General features: G+C 63.3%; 1 protein-coding gene across 1 annotated transcript in view; it reads left to right on the top strand.

Moving 5' to 3' along the window:
* MAD1L1 (mitotic arrest deficient 1 like 1) overlaps nucleotides 1-19,846 on the top strand; it is a 318,780-nt gene that overhangs the window by 242,570 nt on the left and 56,364 nt on the right. The window contains exon 16 of the mRNA XM_082856688.1: nucleotides 13,395-13,602. Coding sequence (XP_082712814.1) covers nucleotides 13,395-13,602 — 208 coding nt within the window. The remainder of the gene's footprint in view (nucleotides 1-13,394; nucleotides 13,603-19,846) is intronic.

The following is a 19,846-nucleotide window of genomic DNA, read 5'->3' as shown; positions in this document are numbered from 1 at the left end:
TGTTCTCACAGGTTCCGTTCCATTCAAGGAGTTTCCGTGCACAGGACTGGGATGGGAGACACAGAACCTGCTCGAGCTCTGGGTTCTGTCTCTTCGGGATTGTCCCCAAAGTTGCAGGACACGGGGCCCTGCCCCACACGCCAGGTGTCGGCCCGTGGAGCGTTTGGCTTCATGTGCCCCTTTAACAGCCCGTTACCCACTTCTGGAGAGCCAGCACCCCGGATTTGCGTCCCAAACTGCTCCTGTCCCCTCGACACCGGATGGAGATCTAAAGTCCGCCACTGGGTCCCCTCTAGCCCACGTCCTCCTGCCGTGAGGGAGCTCACTCTCCTGTTCCTGCTGGCTTTGCCCCAACACCTCAGAGGGGCTGCGTCACCGGTCCCTGTGTAGACGCGCTAGGTATCAGCCTGGGGGTGGGCCATCACCTGGCCCCTCTCCTGGGGTTCATCTGCACTCCCCGTGTCAGCTCCCTGACCGTCTTCCGTGATCACATCTATTTGGACAAGATCCCACTGTTCCACAAAGAATTCCTGGCAGGTGATACCATGATGTCTGCAAGAAACAGATCCCAGACGTTCTGACCGTCGGGCCTGAGCTTCCTGGCAGCCCTAACAGGAAGGGAAGTCTGGCCAATTAGCCTCTTGTAGCAGGAGGTTTTGTGGAGGGGGTTTGTGGACAGACGCTAGACCCTGAAGGCACTGTGTCAGACGGGACCGCACAGTGTGCCTCCACAGGTACCGTAACTGAGTCATGCAAGCGGCTTTGTTCACCACGTGATCCAGCAATTCTGCTTCTGGGCATGTGCCCCGAGGATGTTTGTACACCCGTGTCCCAGCAGCCAAAAAGTGTCCATCGATGGGTGAGTGGAGAAACGAAACGTGGTCCATCCGCACAATGGAATATCACTCAGCCCTAAAAAGGAAGGAAACTGACACCTGCTACCACGTGGGTGGACCTGGACACGGAAGGACAGACACTGTGTGATTCCACTTGTGTGAGGTCCGCCCTGGAGGAGCCAGGGTCACAGGGATGGAAAGTAGGGGGTGGGGGCCAGCGCTGGGGGAGGGGGAGGGCCAGCTAGTGTGTGATGGGGACAGAGCCTCAGTTTGGGAAGATGGAAAGCTCTGTGGACGGACGGTGGTGGCGGCTCCACAACAGTGGGAAAGTGCTTGATGCTGCGCAGTGCGTTTAAAACTGATGAAGATGGCAAGCTTTATTTTACCACAATTCAAAAAACATTTTTTTAAGGCTTTGTTTAACGTCTTCTGATATAACTCAGAGGCCTGGCGGGAGAAACACAGAGCCCGCGTCCATGGCAAGGGCGCAGGCGCCGGGGCTGCTTGGCCCTCTGTGTGCCCTCACCGGCCAGGTGCACGCCCTTCACCAGCTGGTCCTGCAGCTGCCGGCCCGACCCACGAGGCCCCCCGCTGCCAGCTCCTACGGCTCAGGGTGGATTTAGGGTGCCCGCTATCGTTTGCCGTCTGTAGTGGGGAGATCGTGACGGAGCTTTTGCTCACCCGTGCATCTGAGCAGGGACACGGGTCACTCGGTCGGTAGGCTCAGAGGACGTTGCTCTGGAATGGCGGGGGTGGGGCGGGGCCCGAGCAGCGGCCTCCAGACTGGCCAGACGTACGACGAAGGCGTGTTCCCCCTCCTTCCCCTCCTCTTCCTCCCAAGAGGTCCCGGGTGCCTGGGCGGCGGTGGGTGCTGTCGGGGCCTTGCTCACAGCCCTGATGTGACGGCAGCATAGGGAGAGGCTCAGCCTGTGGCCAGGAGCGGTGGGGGGCCCTGCTGGCCGGGGAGCAGCTTGGCCAGCTGAACCAGGCCCCCTCCCCGGCCACACGGTCAGTGGCTGCACCTCCCCACTCAGCCACATCTGCTGCCTCCCAGCCCAGAGTCTTGCCAGAGCCACCACCGGAGCACCCCACCTTGCTGGGCCTGCAGGGTGGCCCCATGGCGGCAGCAGGGGACGGGCAGTGGGGCGGGAGGCCCTGGGAGGGATGGGGCCCCCACAGCTGGTCTCCGGCCTGAATGGCCGCAGTCGCCCTTCCTGGCGATGAGAATCGTCTTCATTCCTTCTCTGCGGGCTGTTTACAAGCGCAGTCGATCCCCTGCTGAAGGACTCGGGGTGGGACTCGGCAGGCGATGACTGTCCTGTAACTGGGCTCTGCTCACAGTTCCCTGTCTGCTGATCAGAGCCCGAGGTCGGGAGCGTTTGCGGACGAGTGTGGGCAGCCCGCTGGCACAGGAGGAGGAGGCACGTGCGGCCTCACCTGGCCTGGGACAGGGTGGCAGATGGGCCGCTGGACCCTCCGGGGGGCCCTGCTCTCTCTCCTCGCTTTTCCCGCCGTGCCCCCCACCTGCGCAGTGAGACTGGCGGAGCCCTCAGCTCTTGACAGACGTCCCGGGAACTCGCCAAGCCCCGCGCCCTGGAGTTGATGGGCCGGGGTCTGGCTCAGGTTGGCAGGACAGAGGGTCTCCGGGTCCCTGTGTCTGCCCGGCAGGTGGGACCTTGTTGCATCCATGCAGAAGTGGCCTGGCGGTCTCTGCCGTTCCCTCCCAGGTAGGGGGCACCGACCAGCCACTGGACAGCGCCATCTTCCGTCCACCTGTCCCTCTGCCACCCTGGGGGAGGCTACAAGGGGGCTCCTTGGGACGTGCGGGGCAGGCTGTCCTGCGCCGCCGCCCCTGTGCCCCCGGCCCGTGCGCTGCGGCCTCGGGCGGGGTGTTGTCCCCGCTCCTCCTTCCTGAGGGGATCAGGTTTGCACTGGTGGTTTCCTGTGGCCATCTTCTGATGTCTCCAGAAGGCCTGGGTCCTCGGACACGTGGCGTTCTGGGCTGCCTCTGGAGGGTGTGAGAGGTACCCATCAGGATATAGCCCAGATTTTACTCCATGGTCATCGTGGGTGACAGTCACACACCCAGCAAAGTTGCGTGCAGTTTACAGCTGTCTTCACATCCACTGACCGTTTGATCTTTCCAGACTTGGGAAGGTGAGCAGTAGTGTCCCCATGTTATAGGTGAGCAAATTGAGTCTCAGAGAGGGAACGGCTTGGTCAGTCTCAGAACCAGTACAGGGTTATCCGTGTTGTGGGCAACGGAATGCCAGCCCCAAGGACCACACGCTGGGCCACCTCCTGGGGGCGTCTTCCTGGCACCTCAAGGGGAGACGGAGGGGGAGCCAGGCTAGGCTCTGGGGTCAGGGCTGAGGAAGGGCTGGGCCTCCGTGGCCCGCCCCGCCCCGCCCCGCCCCACCCCACCATCCCGGGATGGTGGCATTTTTCCTTTTTCCAGGTTCCGTGGGGTCTGGCCCAAGCCACCTGGCTCATGCGGGAGCAGAGGTGGATGTGCAGCCCCACTTGGGGACGTGACGTCGCGCGGCTCCACTCACCTCTCAGGGTATTTCTCTGTCACTGCGGCGGCACTGGCTGCCAGATGTCAGCTGCCCTCCGGTGCAGTCTGGGAGCGTTGAGGTTTACCCCAGAGTGACCCCAGCCTCAGCTCAGCTAGACCCGTCCCACCCCTCCTGGTGGTGGGGAGCACCGTGGGCAGCCTGCTCCAGCTGCCGAAGGCCCCGGTGCTCTCCCTGCCTATCCCCCCCGCCCCCATCTTTGGAGACATCACACTACAGCAGAGCTCCCGGCCAGGACCTAAGAGTCCAGGACGGGCCCCGAGATTCCTCACTGGGGTGGATTCCCTCCAGGCCTTCCGCCGAGGCGGCTGCTGGCCGCAGGGGGACAAGCAGTGGGCCTGGCTGGGTGAGACCCTCCCCGGGCCCCACTGTTCCTGGGCGGGGGACCTGCAGCGGCCACAGGACACAGCCTGCCAAGGTCACTTGTGTGTCCAGGCCCCACGTGGCGCCTCACAGCTGATGGTAGATAAACTCGCCCTGCCGTGCTGGGGAGACGGTTGCCCGGAGGGTAGTGTGAGAAGGGTCTTCCACGTGTGCTGGCCTGGCAGGCGTGGCTCCCCACAGCACCACCCTTCCTGGAGCTGCCTGGAGAGCCCCAGCGCACACTGCCTGTTTGGGGACTGGCAAGGCCCGGCAGGGCCCCCTCCCCAAGCCCAGCCCGTCGGCGGCCGCAGTGGCCGGTCCCCCGGGGCTGGGCAGCATGAGCATGGTCAGGGACCTTCGCAGCCCTTCCTAGACCCTGACAGCCCACGCGTGTTTGTTTGTGAGGGCCCTCGGCCACAGGAGTGCCAGGTGCCCAGCTCCTGAATGAGGCCTCTGCGGTGGGGGACGAGGGGACACGAAGGGCGCAGGGGGTGCAGGGCGTCGGCCCACGTGGTCACCGCCCACGGCAGGAGGCTCGCGGAGAGCCTGTGGTGAGGGGGCAGTCCCCAGGGCAAGCCCCCATCACCCCTCCCTGGTGGCCCTCCTGCCTCCAGCCCTGGGCCCCTCCCCTCCTCACCCCTCCCGTGACTGGTCCAGGGTGGCCGCAGGGGCCTCGGTTTCTCGGTCTTGGTGCCGGGGGTCTTGGGGGGGATCCGGCCTGCACCGTCACGTGGTGCCCCCGCCGATCCCCAGGCTCTCCGCCCGCGGTGAGCACACCGTCGGGCTGGGCCGGGCCTGTGCCCCCGGCTTCAGAGCCGGGGAGCGTCCCCGTGAGCCAGCGAGCACCGAGCGACCCCGGCCCGTGGGGCGCGTAGGACGCGAGGCCGGCGCCCGAGGGACCTGCCCGAGGCCGCGGAGCCCGGGGCCTCGCGGAGGCGGGTGTGCGGCTGGGGTGAGGCGGGGCTGGCGAGGTCTGTGCCCGCCCCCCGATCCGTGAGGTCCGGTCGGCCCTGCCACTCCGGCCCAGCGGGACACCCGCAGCTCCCCCGCTTTTCTCCCTGAGCTGTCTTCCTTCAGCCAGGAGAGCTGTTGATGTAGTTTTGAGGCCGGGGGATTTATAAACACGCGTGAGGCTCGGTGGCGGTCTAACTGGGCTTTTTAACTCTCCGTGGGCCTCTGTCTCCTGCTAGCAGCGTCTCTTACTATTCGTGGCAGGTCCGCCCTCCTGGCAGCCCTTCCCTGGCCCGGGGCAGCCACAGTCCATCCACAGGGCACACAGGCTCCCGGGGGGTCTGTCCTCCATCCAGGTCTCCCAGGTGCTAGGCTTGGAAGGTCCTTACAGATCAAGTTCACTGCCCTCACGCTTCAGCAGATGGAAACTGAGGCCCAGGAAGATAGGAGGCCCGGGCCGCCAGCAGGTTAGGGGCAGGACTTGAACACAGACAGGAGCGAGGCAGATGCCAGGGGACTCAGCCGTGGCCTGGACTCAGGGGGACATGGCTGTTCGTCTGAGCTTGCACAGAATCTGAGCCCGAGAAGGAGCCCCACTGGTCCGTGAGCGGAGGGCGGCGGCTGGCTGCAGCCCCAGGGAGAAGCATTGCCGCACGCCCTGCCGTGCCCTGGGCGTGCGGGTCGCGAGGCCCAGCCCCTCGTGCGGGCTCCCCGAGGACCCGGCTCGGCTGGAGCGGGCGCAGGGGGAGCTGGACCGCGGGGGTCGTTCCTCCGCAGTCACGGACGGGGACGTCTCTCCGCCCCCTCGGCCAGTGGGATGTTTTTGTTTAGCCAGTAATTGCACCCACACGTCAAAGGAAGGTTCAAAACTTTTCCTTTTGAGATTCTCGTCAGTGTCTCAACAGTTTCCTCAGCTGCAAATCAAACAAGGCAACAAATTTTTAGCAGAAGATTAGAGCCATTTTTCCCCTTTCTTCCTCAAAACTGTCACGCAGCAGCAGATTTCAGCAAATTTGTTCGTGCTCTTCCGTCTGCCTCAGCGACGCCAGCCCCCCGACACACCCTTCACGGTGCCACGAACCCCCTGTGCCCATGGCCCTGCGTGCCCGGGATGACGGCCGGCACCCCTTCCCCGGACCCAGGGAGCGGGAAGCCCTGGCCAGCCGGCCCTGCGACTCCCCCGTTCTGGTCACCAGCTGGGCCTCTGGTTTCTCAACCGCAGGACACTGTGCAGTCATAACTGTCACCCACTCCTTCTGCAAACATTTACTTGACGTGCAGCGCCTGCCGCCCTAACCTTTGGGGGAGACAGGTGACGGGACAGTTTAAAGCGTCACGAGCTGGTAGGCGCTGTGGACAAACGGAGCAGGGAGGGGGCGTGCTGGGGGCTCTGCGTTACTGCTGCCACGTCCCCGCCACCTCCTCTCAGTGGGTCCTCACGGGGCACTGGGGTCCCCTCACTAGTCTGGGGGGCGGGACAAAGCCCTGTCCTCACGGAGCCCCTGCCTCCCTCCTCTCCAAGGAAGGAAGGAGGGAGGGAGGAGGGGAGGAAGCAGTGGCCGGGGAGGGCCTCCTTGCTCCGGGAGGGGTGGCGCAGAGAGCAGAGCCCCCAGTGGGCTGAACCTCGACCCCCTCTCATGCAGCCTGGCCACGTGGTCCTGTTGGCTCCTGACCCCTGGCAGCCTCATCGGGCCTGTGTGAGGGAGGATGGGGTCTGGGTAGCCTCCTTGTACCCCGAGGTGCCCGTGTCCAGTCCAGCCGGGCCATGGGGACTGGTCCACCCTGGCACCGGGGAACAGCATCTGGCCCCGCGGTCCATACTGCTTCTCCATTCCAGGCCCATCAGACTCCCGGGGGAACCAGCCGGCCTCAGGCCCCCTCGTCTGACAAAAGGGCTCTTCAGCCTTGGCTTCCTGAGCACCGAGTGGAAGGTTCCAGGTGGCAGGGTCTGTGGCAAACCCCAGCCCCTCAGGGCTGTCGCAACCCACCCAGGAGGCGCCTCTGGAAGGCCGTGCTGGAAGTCCAGGCTGGCCGCAGGCGACACAGGCCTGAGTCGGCTGGGCTGGCCGGGCTCCAGCCAGGCCATTTTAGGGAGGGCAGCTGGTCAGAGCCAGGTGCCAAGACCTGCCCTGAGGACGGTGGTCTTGATGGTGAGTAGGGTCTTGGTGTGGAGTTCCAGGCCACAGCGGGGCCGCGCAGGAGCCCTTGCGCCGGAGGGGGTGTGAGAGCCGAAGCCAGGAAGCCGGGATCGACCAGGTCGTTCCGCCCAGACCTGCTGCCGCAGGAGCCGCGGGGGCGTGGAGACGCGCGGCGGGCAGCGCCCGTGCCGCAGCAGTGGGGCCGGCACCCCCTGCAGGCCCGAGGCCGGCCCGGCCCAGCACGCGCTTCCTGCAGAGCCAAGCGCCTCTCCGCCGCTGGAGGCTGGGGCGGCGTGTGGAGGGAAGCCTGGAGCCGCACCAGGCTCTCGGTAGCAGATGGAGCGTCCACACACGTCCTACTGTTTGTTTTCCCTGTTTTCTTTCATTTCTCTTTTTTAAAAACAGCTTTATTGAGATACAATTTACATATCACAGAACTCACCTTTTTGAAGCGCACAGTTCAGTGGTTTTTCATATTTTCACAGATAATGGGCAACCATCCCCGCACAATTTCAGAACAGTTTTATCATCTCGAAAGGGAGCGCTGTTCCCTTCAGCTGCCACCCCACTCTCCCCCGCCCCCACTGCAGCCTCAAGCAGCCACCAGTCTGCTTTCGGTTTCTATCGATTTCCTCGTTTTGGACGTTTCCCGTGAGTGGAGTCATACATGTGGTCTTTTGAGACTGGCTTCTTTCCCCGAGCGCAGTGTTTTCAAGGATCATTAGTGTTGTAGTAGGTGTCAGTGCTTTATTCCTTTTTATGGCTGAATAGTACTCTGTTGTGCAGATGGACCACACTGTGTCAGTGCACTCGTCAGCTCTTGGACACTTGAGCGGTTATCGTGACTGATGCTGCTTTGAACATGTGTGTGCAAGTCGCTGTGTGGACGTGTGTTTTTATTCTTCTCGGGGGTGTAGCTGGGCGTAGAATCGCTGGTCACGTGGTAGCTCTGTCTTTAATTGTCTGCGGAGCTGTTTCCCGCAAGGGCCTCCCCGTCTTCCATTCCAGCGATAGGAGGACAGTTTCTCCCTGCCTCGCTGAGACTGGCTTTGTCATCCTAGCCACCTCGGTGGGTGCAGTGACGTCTCACTGTGACTTTTTTTTCCGTTCCGCTGCTGACTAATGACGTGACGCTGAGTGTCCTTCTGTGTGCTTATTGGCCATTTGTACGTCTTCCTTGGAGAAAGCTTTATTCAGGTGCTTTGCCCGTCTTTACGTAAGCTTGTTTGGGTTTTGTTGTTTTCTTCTGTTGTTGTTGCTGAGTTGTAAGAGTTTCATATGTTCTGGATACAAGTCTCTTCCCAGATGAGTGACTTGCAGATATTTCTTACACTCTGTGGGTTGTCCTTTCACTTCCTTGGTGATGTGTGCTTTGAGGAAGTCTTTCATTCTGAGGAAGTCCAATTTGTCTACTTTTTCTTTTGTTCCTTGTTTCTAATGTCACGTTGAAGAATCCAAGACCAAATCCAGTGTCATGAAGCATTACACCTGTATTTTATTCCACGTGTTGTGTAGTCCTGGCTCTTACGTTTAGGGTGTTTTATCCATTTTGAGGTCGTTTTCGTGTCTGGTGTGAGGTTAGGATCCAGGTTGGTGCTCTTGCACGCGGGTGTCCAGTTAGTTGTCCAGCCCCTTTTCCTGGTGGGGGGCCTTGGCACCCGCGTCGAGCATTGGCCAACTGTAGAGGCAGGGGCACTTCCTGGACACTCGACCTGACCCTGTGCCGGCTCTGCTGTCTTGGCCGCCATCGCCTGGTCGTAAGTTTGAGGGTCAGAGTGTGAGTCCCAGGGGCCGTGGACACTCTCACTCCCTGGGCAGAATGGCGTTAGCAGACCCCGTGCAGCTGTCCTGTCTGTTGTGACCCGGGCTTGAGGCTGAGTCACAAAGGCCTGGGCCCGGGGGCTGCCACCCCCTTGGTGGGACCCTGGGGCCCCCGGGTTGGGGGCTGGGGCTCCGTCTCGCTCCTCGGGAGACTCCTTCAGCTACCTGCTGCCTTGTTACAAACACCCCACAGCTTAGTGGCTTAAAGCAGCTGGCATCCTGTTTCTCGCGAGTGTCTGTCTGGTGGCTCTGCCGGTCTCTCCCGGGCTCTCGCACTGCCTCCAGCAGGTGGACCTGCTGGGCTGCCCCCCCCCCCCCGCCTCCCGGGCTGGAGGCCCCATGCCTCCCTCCCTGCGGCCTGCATCCCAAGGAGGCTCCACGGCATCTTCGCCTGCAGGCTCGGGCCTCACGCCCCACTTGGCCTGGAGCCAGGGCGAGCAGGCCCTTCGCCGGGGAATTCTGGGGGCGGTGGGCATGACGCGGCCCTCTGCCCCTCACGCTCACGGTGTCCCAGCGCAGGCGGAGGGAGCGTCTTCGTCCCGTCCCGGGGGTGGGGCTGTGGGTCTAGTAACCCTGAGGCAGGAGCAGAGGCCCCGGCTTCCGGCGCCAGACGCTCACTTCGGCACCTGCAGGTTTCGCAGGCTTGTCACTTCCCCCAGTTCATCAGAGCTGCGAGCACTTGCCCCCTCTGGTCTGGTCTGGTCTGGTTTGGTTAAGCCCTGCTGGTTCTCCCTGTGATCCTTAAATCCTGTCACCCACTGCAGCGTTTTCTTTCCTTCATTCCCGTCAAGGGGAAGCCGGTGGTCAGACACCGCGCTCTGGGATGGGAGCGGTAGCTCCCCTTTCTGCCCGCGGGGTGTCAGGCGTTTCCACAGCAGCGTCCTGCCCCCGACCCTGATGTCCAGGTGCCGTCTTCCCCGATTCTCCCCACATCTGCTGGGCAGGATGACCCTGAGGCTCGACAGGTCCAACGCCTCGGCCAAGGGTCACTGGTGACCTTGGGGTCAGTCTCTGTGCCCAGCTCCCTGCCCGGGCCCTCCCGGGGCGTCAGCAGGTGAGTCCTGAGCAGGCAGAGAGGTGGGCGTGAAGCCAGTGGTCAGCATGGCCAGACTGGGAGAGCCTGTGGCCTGGGGGGAAGGGGGACCCTTGAATGTCTGAGGTAAAGGAGAGGGGTGCAGCCCGGTGGATTCAGCCTGCCAGCCCGCTTTTGCTTTGCACGATTAAAGGGTTGAAGACAAACGAGGAAGAGCAGCTTTAGGGACACTGGAGGGGGCTGTGCAGGGCGGGGCTGTGTGTCCACGGCGCCCAGAGCTCCTTCCTTCCTTCCCCCCTCCCTCCTTCCTTCCCCCCTCCTTCCTCCCCCCTCCCTCCTTCCTTCCCCCTCCCTCCTTCCTTCCCCCTCCTTCCTTCCTTCCCCCCTCCTTCCTTCCCCCCTCCCTCCTTCTCTGCTTCCTCCTTCCTTCCCCGCTCCCTCCTTCCTTCCCCCCTCCCTCCTTACACGCTCCCTCCTTCCTTCCCCCCTCCCTCCTTCCTTCCCCCCTCCCTCCTTCCTTCCCCCCTCCCTCCTTCCGTCCCCCTCCCTCCTTCCTTCCCTCCTTCCTTCCCCCCCTCCTTCCTTCCCCCGTCCCTCCTTCCTTCCCCCCCCCCCCCCCGCCGTCTCTCCGTCCTTCCCCATCAGCTGACCTGCTATAACAGAGATGGTGTGACTAGCACCGCCTGACGCATGTGCTCTCCGGCCCTTTGCAGAACACATCTGCCCTCGTCCTCTCCCTGTACCCCCCTGACCCCAGACCCACGGGGAACATGAGTTCCCGCTGCACCCGGCCCACCTCCCGTCTGCCGCGGGGCCCTCTGCCAGGGTGCGCAGGGCAGATGGATTCCATATGCCTGGCTGTGTCTCCCAGAGTGTTAGACTCGGATGAAATAACGATCCCTTCCAACCCTGACAGTCTGTGATTCACTCGGAGTTCCAGGATGTCTCTTTATCCTTCGAGGTTTTTACAAGGTTCTCAGAAGCCTGGGAGGCGCCGGCTGCCAGCCCTCTGCCTTCCGCCAGGCTCTCTCCCCCTCTCCCGCCCTCTCTCTGCCTGCGGCAGGGAGGGGGTGTCTCCATGCTCCTCTCCCTCCCTTTTGGGGTCACTTTCGGGGGCTCTGAGCTGGCGGCTGGCCGAGGGCTGGCCGGTGGTGGCCACACAACTTGGCTCCCGCGCTGGGACTGTTCCGCTGAGTGAACGTCCACCCCTGGCCTCCCTCCCGGGGGATTCGACGATCTGAGTGAAGGGTGCCATTTCTGCCGCCCCCCGGAAGAGGGAGCTGTGGGCAGAAGTCACAGCTGGGAGGGTGGGTTGTCCAGGAAGGAATCTCGGTGTCCGGGCAGGAGGGAGATGCCCACTCAGCTGGCCCAGCATCCCTTGTGAGAGGCGGGCGGGCCCGGGCCTGGGCCAGCAGCCCGCTGCCCCTCAGCCCAGGACACTCCCGTGTCTGTGTCTCAGCACCGGGTGGGAGGGATGCCCAGGCCCCCCTCAGCCCTCGCCCTGGGAGGCCCAGGGAGTGACAACCAAAGAGGCTTGGCCTCTACCTTGATCTCCGAAGCCTCCGACCTGCGCTACCCCTCCTGGCAACGCCCGGGGCTGAGCCGTGGGGACAGCAGCTGGGCGGAGCAGAGGCGCTGCCTCCTGAGTTTACTCGTCGGTGGTCTGTTTGCTGACCGCCTGGGCCCTTCTCATCTGTTGGGGTGACTCTTGGTGGCAAAACCCGATGCCAGTGAGCTTTGCGGGGCGGGGGGATTCACTGATGCTTGCGCCTGGAAAGCTGAGGCAGAGCTGACCTGTGCCTGGAAGCGCCCATGAACTCACTTGGTGCACATTCTGGAAGCTTCGTATTGAGTAACACGTGTACGTACGGGAAAGCACACACGTCAGGAGTGAGTGTCTCTCACCGACCACACTCGGTCACCAGCGTCCAGACCAGCACAGACCCGAGTCCCCTCCCAGCTCTGCCTTTGGCCCCGACCTCGTCCTGTGGTGTGAGCGGCCACCCCGTGTCTGTCCGCCAGGTCCGGCTGGTCTGTTCCGCTCTGTGTGAGAGGGTTGCCCACGTCGTCCTGCGTGCAGACCTTCGCTCTCACTGACACACGGTCCTCCGTGGGGGACACCCCCCCCCGGCCCTGTGTGATTTGTCTGGCTTTTTCTTGTTTATTCCTGTGGGCTCTTTGTATGTTCTGGATGTGAGTTCTTTGTCAGATTTATGTGTTTCATGTATCTCCCACTCTGTTGGTTCCCTTTTTACTCTTTTGATAAATAGAAGTTCTTAATTTTTATAAGTCCAGTTTATTTTTTCTTTCACTTGTTTAGCCCGTTTTGAACCTTGTTTAAGAACCTTCGTCTACTCCCGGGTCACAAAGACGTCCCTATATTCTCTCCTAAACCTTTGCGTGTAGCTTTGCTGTCACTCAGGAGTGATGTTTGTGTGGTGTGAGGTCAAGGTCAAGGTCATGTGGGCATCCAGTTGACCCTGCAGCACGTACTGGGGAGACCGTCCTTTCCCCATTGGCCCTCAGCACCTGCCTCGGTCACTGCAGATTTGTAACGTGCGGTGATGCCTCTCCCACAAGGTCGCCACAGCCGCCCTGGGCCCTGGGTTTTGCGTGTGGATTTCAGGCCATTCAGCACCCACTTAATCAAACGCCTCCCCTGATGTCCGGCCCCCTTCACACTCTGCCGGGCTGACCTTGTTCCCCTGTGGCTGGCGGGCTCCTACCAGCTGGGAGGGGAAGAGGTGGGTTGTGTCCGCAGACAGTTGAGGGTCTCGTCAACTTGGAAGGGAGCGTAACCCTGACTCCTTAGATGTGGGTGTGTCCAAAGGGGACAACCGCACTTCAGCCAGGGGTCAGGGTCACCTTGGTAGCGGGGAGCGTCCACACGGTGTGATGAGAAGGTACTTAACCTCTGGGGTCTTCCTCCCCTAATCTTGACCCCAGGTAACGGTGAGGAAAGTGTCGGCCACATCCCGACAGCAGGGCATCTTCAGGACGCCCGAGCGGCATCCTCCACACTCTGAAGGTCACCCAAAACAAAGCCCAGAAAACTGCCAGCCCAGAGGAGCCGCGGAAATCGGACAGCTAACAGTCCCGTGGGGTCCCGCAGGACGGATCTGGGAACAGAAAAGGGCATTTGGAGGAAACTAAGGAGTTGAGAAGGAAGGAGGGAGTTCAGTTAGGATGGCGTCAGTGTTCGCTTGCGAACTGTAACAGGTGCGCGGCACTGATGTCACGTGTCAGTAACGGGACCGTGTGGGGCACGTGGGGACTCTGCTTCAGCGTCAGCTTTAGTAAGTTGGGTTTTTTTGTTTGTTTGTTTTTAAATCTTAAAAAACGGGTCCCGCTCTTAAAGACCATGAGATAGGAGGGTCGCTGAGAGGCTGGCGAGAACCCAGAGGCGTTGGGGTGTTTGCTGATGGTGTCTGAAAGCGCCGCACCTTGAAGAGACCTCCTTCCCGGTAGCTGGTACTTGGCGAGACTCAGAGAAGGGGGCTCGTGTGCTGAGTTCTGACGATTCTCCGAAGATGGGTTGGGCGGGCTTCCTGTTTGCTCCCCCGTTTAATGGAGGCCACAGCCCAGGGAGGGGGGCTGGGACCCCACAAGCCGGGCTCGGGTTCCCCTTTGCTCTCGCTCCACGAGGGGCTCTGACCTCCTGCCTGTGGTCCCGCAGGGGGACTACGACCAGAGCAGAGCCAAGGTGCTGCACCTGAGCCTGAACCCAGCCGGCGCGGCGAGACAGCGGCTCCACGAGGACCGGCAGCGGCTGCGTGAGGAGTGCGCGCGGCTGCGGGAGCTGGTCCACGCCCTGGAGGCCGGCGGCGCCGTGCCCCCCGACCTGGAGGCCGCCGCGGGGCTGCCCTCGTCCGGGGCGGTGGCAGGTAGGCCCCCGTCCGTCCGTCCGTCCGCCTGTCCAGCCCCGTGCAGGCAGCTAGGCTGTGGGCATCCCCGGGGCTGTGCGGGAGGCTTGGTGGTGCCGGCCTGCAGAGCAGCAGGAGGTGACACAGGCGCGATGAGGACCCGATGGCTGGAGCCCTGCCGACCCCTGAAACAAGTTAGTATCGTTTAGCAGTTTCTACGCATGTGAGTAAACCCAGTACTCCATGGAACGGGGGCCATCTTTCACCATCTGAGTACATTTCAGGGACCCAGCGAGCCCTCCGCAGGGGCCTGTGAGGAACCCAGGAAGCTGCCTTTTCTGTCACGCGGGTCTCACCTGCTCTGCAGTTCTAACCCAGGGCCACAGCAGCTGACCTCGCAGCTCGTCTCTCCAGGGCAGTGCAGTGACCGCTGAGCACGCCGCGGTCACCAGGTCCCGCCCTAGTGCAGAGAGAGGCGGGTCCATCAGTGCCAAGGAGGGAGGGGACCCTCTGGAGGCTCCATTTTCCCAGGGGTCACCCAGTCCGGCCCCATGGGGAGGCTGTGCTGTCGGAGGTGCCCAGCGCTACTGCCCACGGGTGGCTGGGAGGAGGGCTCTGCTCGCTGCCCCCTCAGTGGCGTCCGCAGATGTCTGCGTCGAGAGGGCCAGGCTGCTGTTTGCTTGCCATTCGCCACGTGCATTTCTGAGTGGCTTTTCCGCTGGGAAGCCCTTCCCCACTTCCCCTTCCCATGTTTGTCATCTCTTCCCGCGTGCCCACTGCGGCTGGAGTTGGGAAGTGGGTGCAGCCGTCCTCCTGTCTGGAGCAGGGGTCTGTGCGTCGCCCGTTGCCAGGCTCGTAGGTGTAGCCCCCCTCCGGCCCATCTGCTTCCACCGTCTACCTTGCGTGGAACCAGCCTTTCTTGAAGTGCCTGAGGTCAGCGGTCACCGCCCCGTGAGACCACGGAGGTGGGCGGCCACCCTCAGCACCTGGTGCACAGGGGCTCTACGAGGCCAAGCGCTCGGTCAGCCAGGCCTGAGTTTGAGCCCCAGCTGTGCACTCCCTACACCACCCGCGCCGAAACTGCAGGGTCTCGAGTGCCAGGCTGAGCCCGGCCGTCCTGCGGGAGCCACGCTCCATCCCTGCTCCCTGGTGCTGTTCCGTCCTTCTCCGTCTTGTCCCCCTTCCCATGGCATCCTGAGCGCATCGTGGTCCCAGGACCCTCGGCCCAGTGTCCTCTGTGAGATGGGGGGTTCGTGCACCGTCGTGGCTTCAGCTGTGACCCCACGGTGCGGAATCAGTGCGGTCTGCCATCTTCCACCTGAACTCTGCGCCTCCTGGTTTTACAGGATTGCAGCTGCCCTTCAGTTGCTCTCCCGAGGTCGCGTGCTGGGCTTATGGACGGTGAGCACACACGTGTCATGTGAAGTGCACGCCCTCCTGCGGACACACACGCGCATACCCGTTCACACCTTGTGCCGGCCTCTCCCATCTTGTCTTCAGAGGGGGCGGTGGCCTCTGTGCAGGTCTGGCTCTTGGATCAGAGCATCCAGAAGTGACCACGACGAGAAACGTGCAGAGGCGTACCCAGGACAGAGCTCTCTCCCCACCGCAGGTCGGAGCAGAGACGGTTACTGCCGCAGCGCGAGGCCCCCAGAGCTCAGGACCCCCGCGTGCCCCCCTCGGGGTGCTGCTTTGCTCTCCTGGCCTTTCAGTTGGCGCTCCTACACAAACTCCTCACTTTGCACTTTTCATCAGCAGCAGACGGAGGGGGTCCTGGCATCCCGGCCTGGAAAGCACAGGCCTTCTGTTCCTGGGGCAGAAACAGAGCCCCCCATGCCGCTCGGACTGGCGGTGTCGGCTGCCCAGGTGCCCCCGTGGCCGTTCTGCGGCCAAACCCCGGCTCAGCCGCAAAGACTGCCGTGGGGGTGGGGGTGGGGGTGGGGGCAGGTGGCCGGGGTCCCGCCCTCCCCCCCCAGTGAAAGCCAGGAGAGGCCTCTTACGGGGTCCTCAGCAAGTGGGCGGCCGAGCTGTGGTTTCCAGGCCCGCGTTACTGTTTCTCCCCGTGTTCCTTCCAGCCACGGCTCCAGCACCTCTTCTCGAGCGGCCTGTGTGTCCTTGACAAATTCACAAGCTGAAGATGCAGACGCGGGCACCTCGAGGTGGCTCTTTACTCTCTGGAAGGACTCGTGCCGTCTAATGCGACAGATCATTTACCCAGTGGGGTCTGTCACTCCTTCCGACCAGTGGCTCTGTGCTCAGCTCTGGGGACACAGCTGCTTGGAGCCTCCCAAGGGCGCTGTGACACGTGCCCACAGACGCTGTGGGCTTCCAGGCAGAGGCGGCCAGTCGGACCGTCCTCCTCGAGGCCCCACAGCGAGAGGGACAACGGCAAACCTTTGGGATCCGGGCGGTCGGTGGGCGGGTGGTCCGATGGTGAACAAGCTCAGGAAGACGGAGTCGAGGCAGGAACCGCGCTGACTGACGCCACAAGCCTCCCCAAAGGCCCAGGGCAGCAAGGGGCGCTGGGGGAGGGGCGTGACCGGCAAGCTTGCTTGGGGGTGCGGTCAGGGGGCAGGAAGGGTCCCCAGACCTTCACCCAGCTCTGCGTGGTGGGCCGTGGCCCCTCTCCCGGCAGAAGTGAGAAATGCAAGTCGGCACAGCGGCTCCTTCTCCTGGAGCAGCCGTTTCCAAGGGGTGGTTCCCGGGCGGGCGGCAGGCGGCCCAGGAACACGTGGGCCGTGCAGGTCCTCGGGCGCTGTCTCAGGCCTGCGGGGTTGTGGGGCAGCCCGCGTCCTCCCGCATGTCTGAGCTGCGGCTCCGGAGACGGTGTGGACAGGGCCCATCCAGGACGAGGGCCGGCAGTGGAGCCGAGGGATGAGGCTGGTGGATGCCCAGACGCCCCCGCCTCCCCTTTCGCCCTGTGGAGCCTAACCAGCTCCGGAGGAGACCCGAAAGCACTGACCCCGGGGGCAGCCGGCCGGACCCTGGGCTGAGCTGGCAGGCCAGGAGGACCCACTGCTGGCTGTGACCAGGGAGCCAGAGCAACAGGCAGAACAACGCACCTGGAGGGCGCGGGCCGCCAGAGTGCAGGGAACCGCCAAAGCACTGCGTCCTCAGAGAGACAAGGACGGACTTCTAGGAGCAAAGCCCAAGCAAGAGACTGCAAATTGTTTCAAAATGGAAACAACAAGCTTCTGGAAGTTAGAAATACCCAAGAGTTAAATGAAAATCTAAACAGCAGATTTATGAGGTAAAGTTTAGAAGGTTTATCTGAAAAGCAGAAGAACAAGGCGACGGGCTGGGAAGCAGGAGATAAAGCGGAGGAAACGCGGGGAGCCGCCCGGCCCGCGAGGTCCGCCGCGTCGCGGGGCTGCAGGAGAGGCGGGGTCGCAGGTCGCACCGGCACCATGTGGGTGGATGAAAGGGCCCCCCCCAGGGGAAGAGCGGGTCACTTGTCAAAGGCCAGGGATCAGAAGAGCTTCCTTCTCAGCAGCAGCCCTGGTGCTGGAAAGCCGTGGGCACTGCTCCAGGTTCCCAGAGGAGCCCGGCGGCAGCCCCGGCCCGCACCCGCGCTCCAGCAAGCCCGGAAAAGCTCACCGTGCGCCCCATCTCAGGAGGCTGTCAGAGCATGTGCCCAGCAGAGGAGACGAAGCGCAGAGAGCCCGAGACGCCAGCCTGGGACACGTGTGGGGGAGGAGCAAGCCCTGGCTGGAGCGGGTCAGAGGCTCTGGGCCTCTTTCAGGCCAGGGGGTCGTCAGGACGTAACTGGCCCGTGTCTCAGGGGGCATTGTGGCCCATTGCCAGGCCGTGTGCCCCGTGCCCCTGGGCCCGCTGCCCTGGCTGCACGGAGCCGCCGCCCTGCCCGGGGCACCCATCTCACGTCTCCTGTTTACATCTGCTGCCCCCACAGGGTTAGGAAGCTCCCACGTGGGTCAGCAAAGAGGTGCGGCTGCGTTAGCGATGGGTGCACGGAAAAGTCAGCGAACGGAAGACAGGACAGCGTCAGCTCCAGGGAAGACAGGATGCTGTGCAGGAAAAGCGCGGAATCCTCGTCTGCCACAGCCCAGCTCCAGCAGCACCTACCGTCCTAACAGTCCTGGGTCCTGGGAGGAGGATGAGGACAGGAGGAGGGGCACGTGCGAGCCGGCAGGGGGTCAGCCACTTAACACCAAGGTAATCGGAGTCGTTGGCTGGAGGAGGAGAGGACCTGCTGGGCGTGACTGGGCTCTAAACCACGCACGTGGGAGTAAAAATAAAGCGTAAAGCTTAAGACAAAGCCCAGGGCAGTCGTGCGGCGGCCTGGCGAGTGCCAGGTCCACAGAGGCTTGGGCCGGTCCTGTGACGGAGACGGGGCAGCAGAGGCTGAGAACGGCAGCCTGAGCCTCGTTTAGGAGCTGCGTGGACCCAGTGGGGCTGGGGCGGCAGAGTGGGGGGTGCCCTGTGCTGACACGTCCTGGGCTGGACCCAGCGGGCTGGCGGCCCACCAGAGTGTGGGCGGGAAAGGAGTCGTCATTTGGTCACCCCACTTCCCTCCTCGTGGGACCAAGAGGAGGGTGGCCAGGTCAGCTCTCGGGATCCTCGGGGGAGCGTCCCCACTGAAGCCACGTGGGCAAGGGAGCCCCGCCACTGTGTTCGTAGCCTGCAGTCACCCACGGCCTCGCTCCAGGGGGTGTCCAGCTCTTGCAGACACCCTGTGGTCCTCCGTCCGCGCTCTCAGGCCAGCCGCACGCTCCTTCTGTCGGCCAGTGGAGCAGCTGAGGCTCAGGGCGCTGGCCGCTCCTCACAGCCCAGGGTCAGCCCCGCCCCGGGGGAGCCATGCAAGCGGCCAGGTGCCTCTCTGGTGGCTCTTACGCGCCCGGGAGACAGATGCCGGTGGCGCTGCCACAGCCGGATGGGTGGCTGGCCTGTGGACTGCGCACAGTGGTCAGGCACTGGCCTCTGTGGAGGTGAGGCCACGTGTGTCTATTTCTGCCTTGCCAGGCAGAGGCACAGTTTGGCAAACTCCCTCCCCGGGCCCCCGCATCTGCCTCGGTACCCAGGGCTGCAGCAGCGGGGCCAGGCTGCCGGGCTCTGAGCTGTAACCTGCCTCCAACCGTAGAAAGAAATCTCAGCACGTGGAGGCCCCTGACCTCCAAAGACGCGTCCTGGAGAGTTGGGCACCAGCAAAGGCCCCGCCCCACATACACCGCCCGCTTTCCCCTGTGGGCCTCACGGGCCAGCCTGCCCCACCTCTGGACGGGTCCTGTCTGCCGTGCACACAGCGTGGCCTTCGAGCTGGGCCTGCAGAAGGCCCCCGGGGGTCGTGTGGGTGGCCGGGACGGAGCCGGACCAGCAGCACAGGGTGCCCCCGTCTCCTGAGGACTTCCGGGCTCGCCCGCTCCGGGCGCTGGGGATGGAGGTGCCCAGCCTCAGGTGACTGCGTTCCGACACGCAGGGGATGCTTGTCTCCGGGCGTTCCTGGACCTTTGACAAAGGAGTCGCTGAAGAACCCCTACCAAGGCCGCGCCCTCGGCTGGCAGGAGCCTGAAACCTCAGCCCCCAGCACTGGCTGTGCTCCTTGCATGACCCCACACCTTACCCAGCCTGGGCCGGAGAGATTGTTCATTGCGGTTTAATTAGGTAAAGAATTAACGTTAAAATAATCTAATCTTGGGCTTCCCTGGTGGCGCAGTGGTTGGGAGTCCGCCTGCCGATATGGGGGACGCGGGTTCGTGCCCTGTTCCGGGAGGATCCCACATGCCGTGGAGCGGCTGGGCCTGTGAGCCATGGCCGCTGAGCCTGCAAGTCCGGAGCCTGTGCTCCGCAGCGGGAGAGGCCACAGCAGTGAGAGGCCCGCGTACCGCAAAAAAAAAAAAAAATCTTGTCAGAGCGACACACGGAAGGCGTTCATAATTGTCTCTGTCTGACTGTGCGGTGCAGCTGATCCCGAGAGGTGCCTGGAGGAGGGACGCCGAGGGCCCTCCCTGGAGCCCGTCCATTCTGCCCAGGGGGGAGGGCGCCCCTGCAGCAGCTGCGCTGCCTGGGCTTCATCTTGGTTCTGCTGCTCTCTCCAGACGGGGGCTCACCCCCTTCCCGCTTCAGCCGGCGCGAGGGCCAGCTGGGCTCTCCAGATGTGGGGCGTGGTGGGCGGGCTTCTCTGAGTCGCTGCTGTCCCCCGGGCCTCCGTGAGTGCAGGTGTGATGGCAGCTGGGGAGATAGCGCGGACTCGCTGAGGCTCCGGAGGCCGTAGCACCTGCTTCCCGAGCCGGCAGCCACGCAGGGGCCA

The sequence above is a fragment of the Leucopleurus acutus genome (assembly GCF_964270905.1).
Source record: "Leucopleurus acutus genome assembly, chromosome: 16".
Classification (NCBI taxonomy): Eukaryota; Metazoa; Chordata; class Mammalia; order Artiodactyla; family Delphinidae; genus Leucopleurus; species Leucopleurus acutus.
This window is presented reverse-complemented; position numbering and strand designations above follow the sequence as displayed.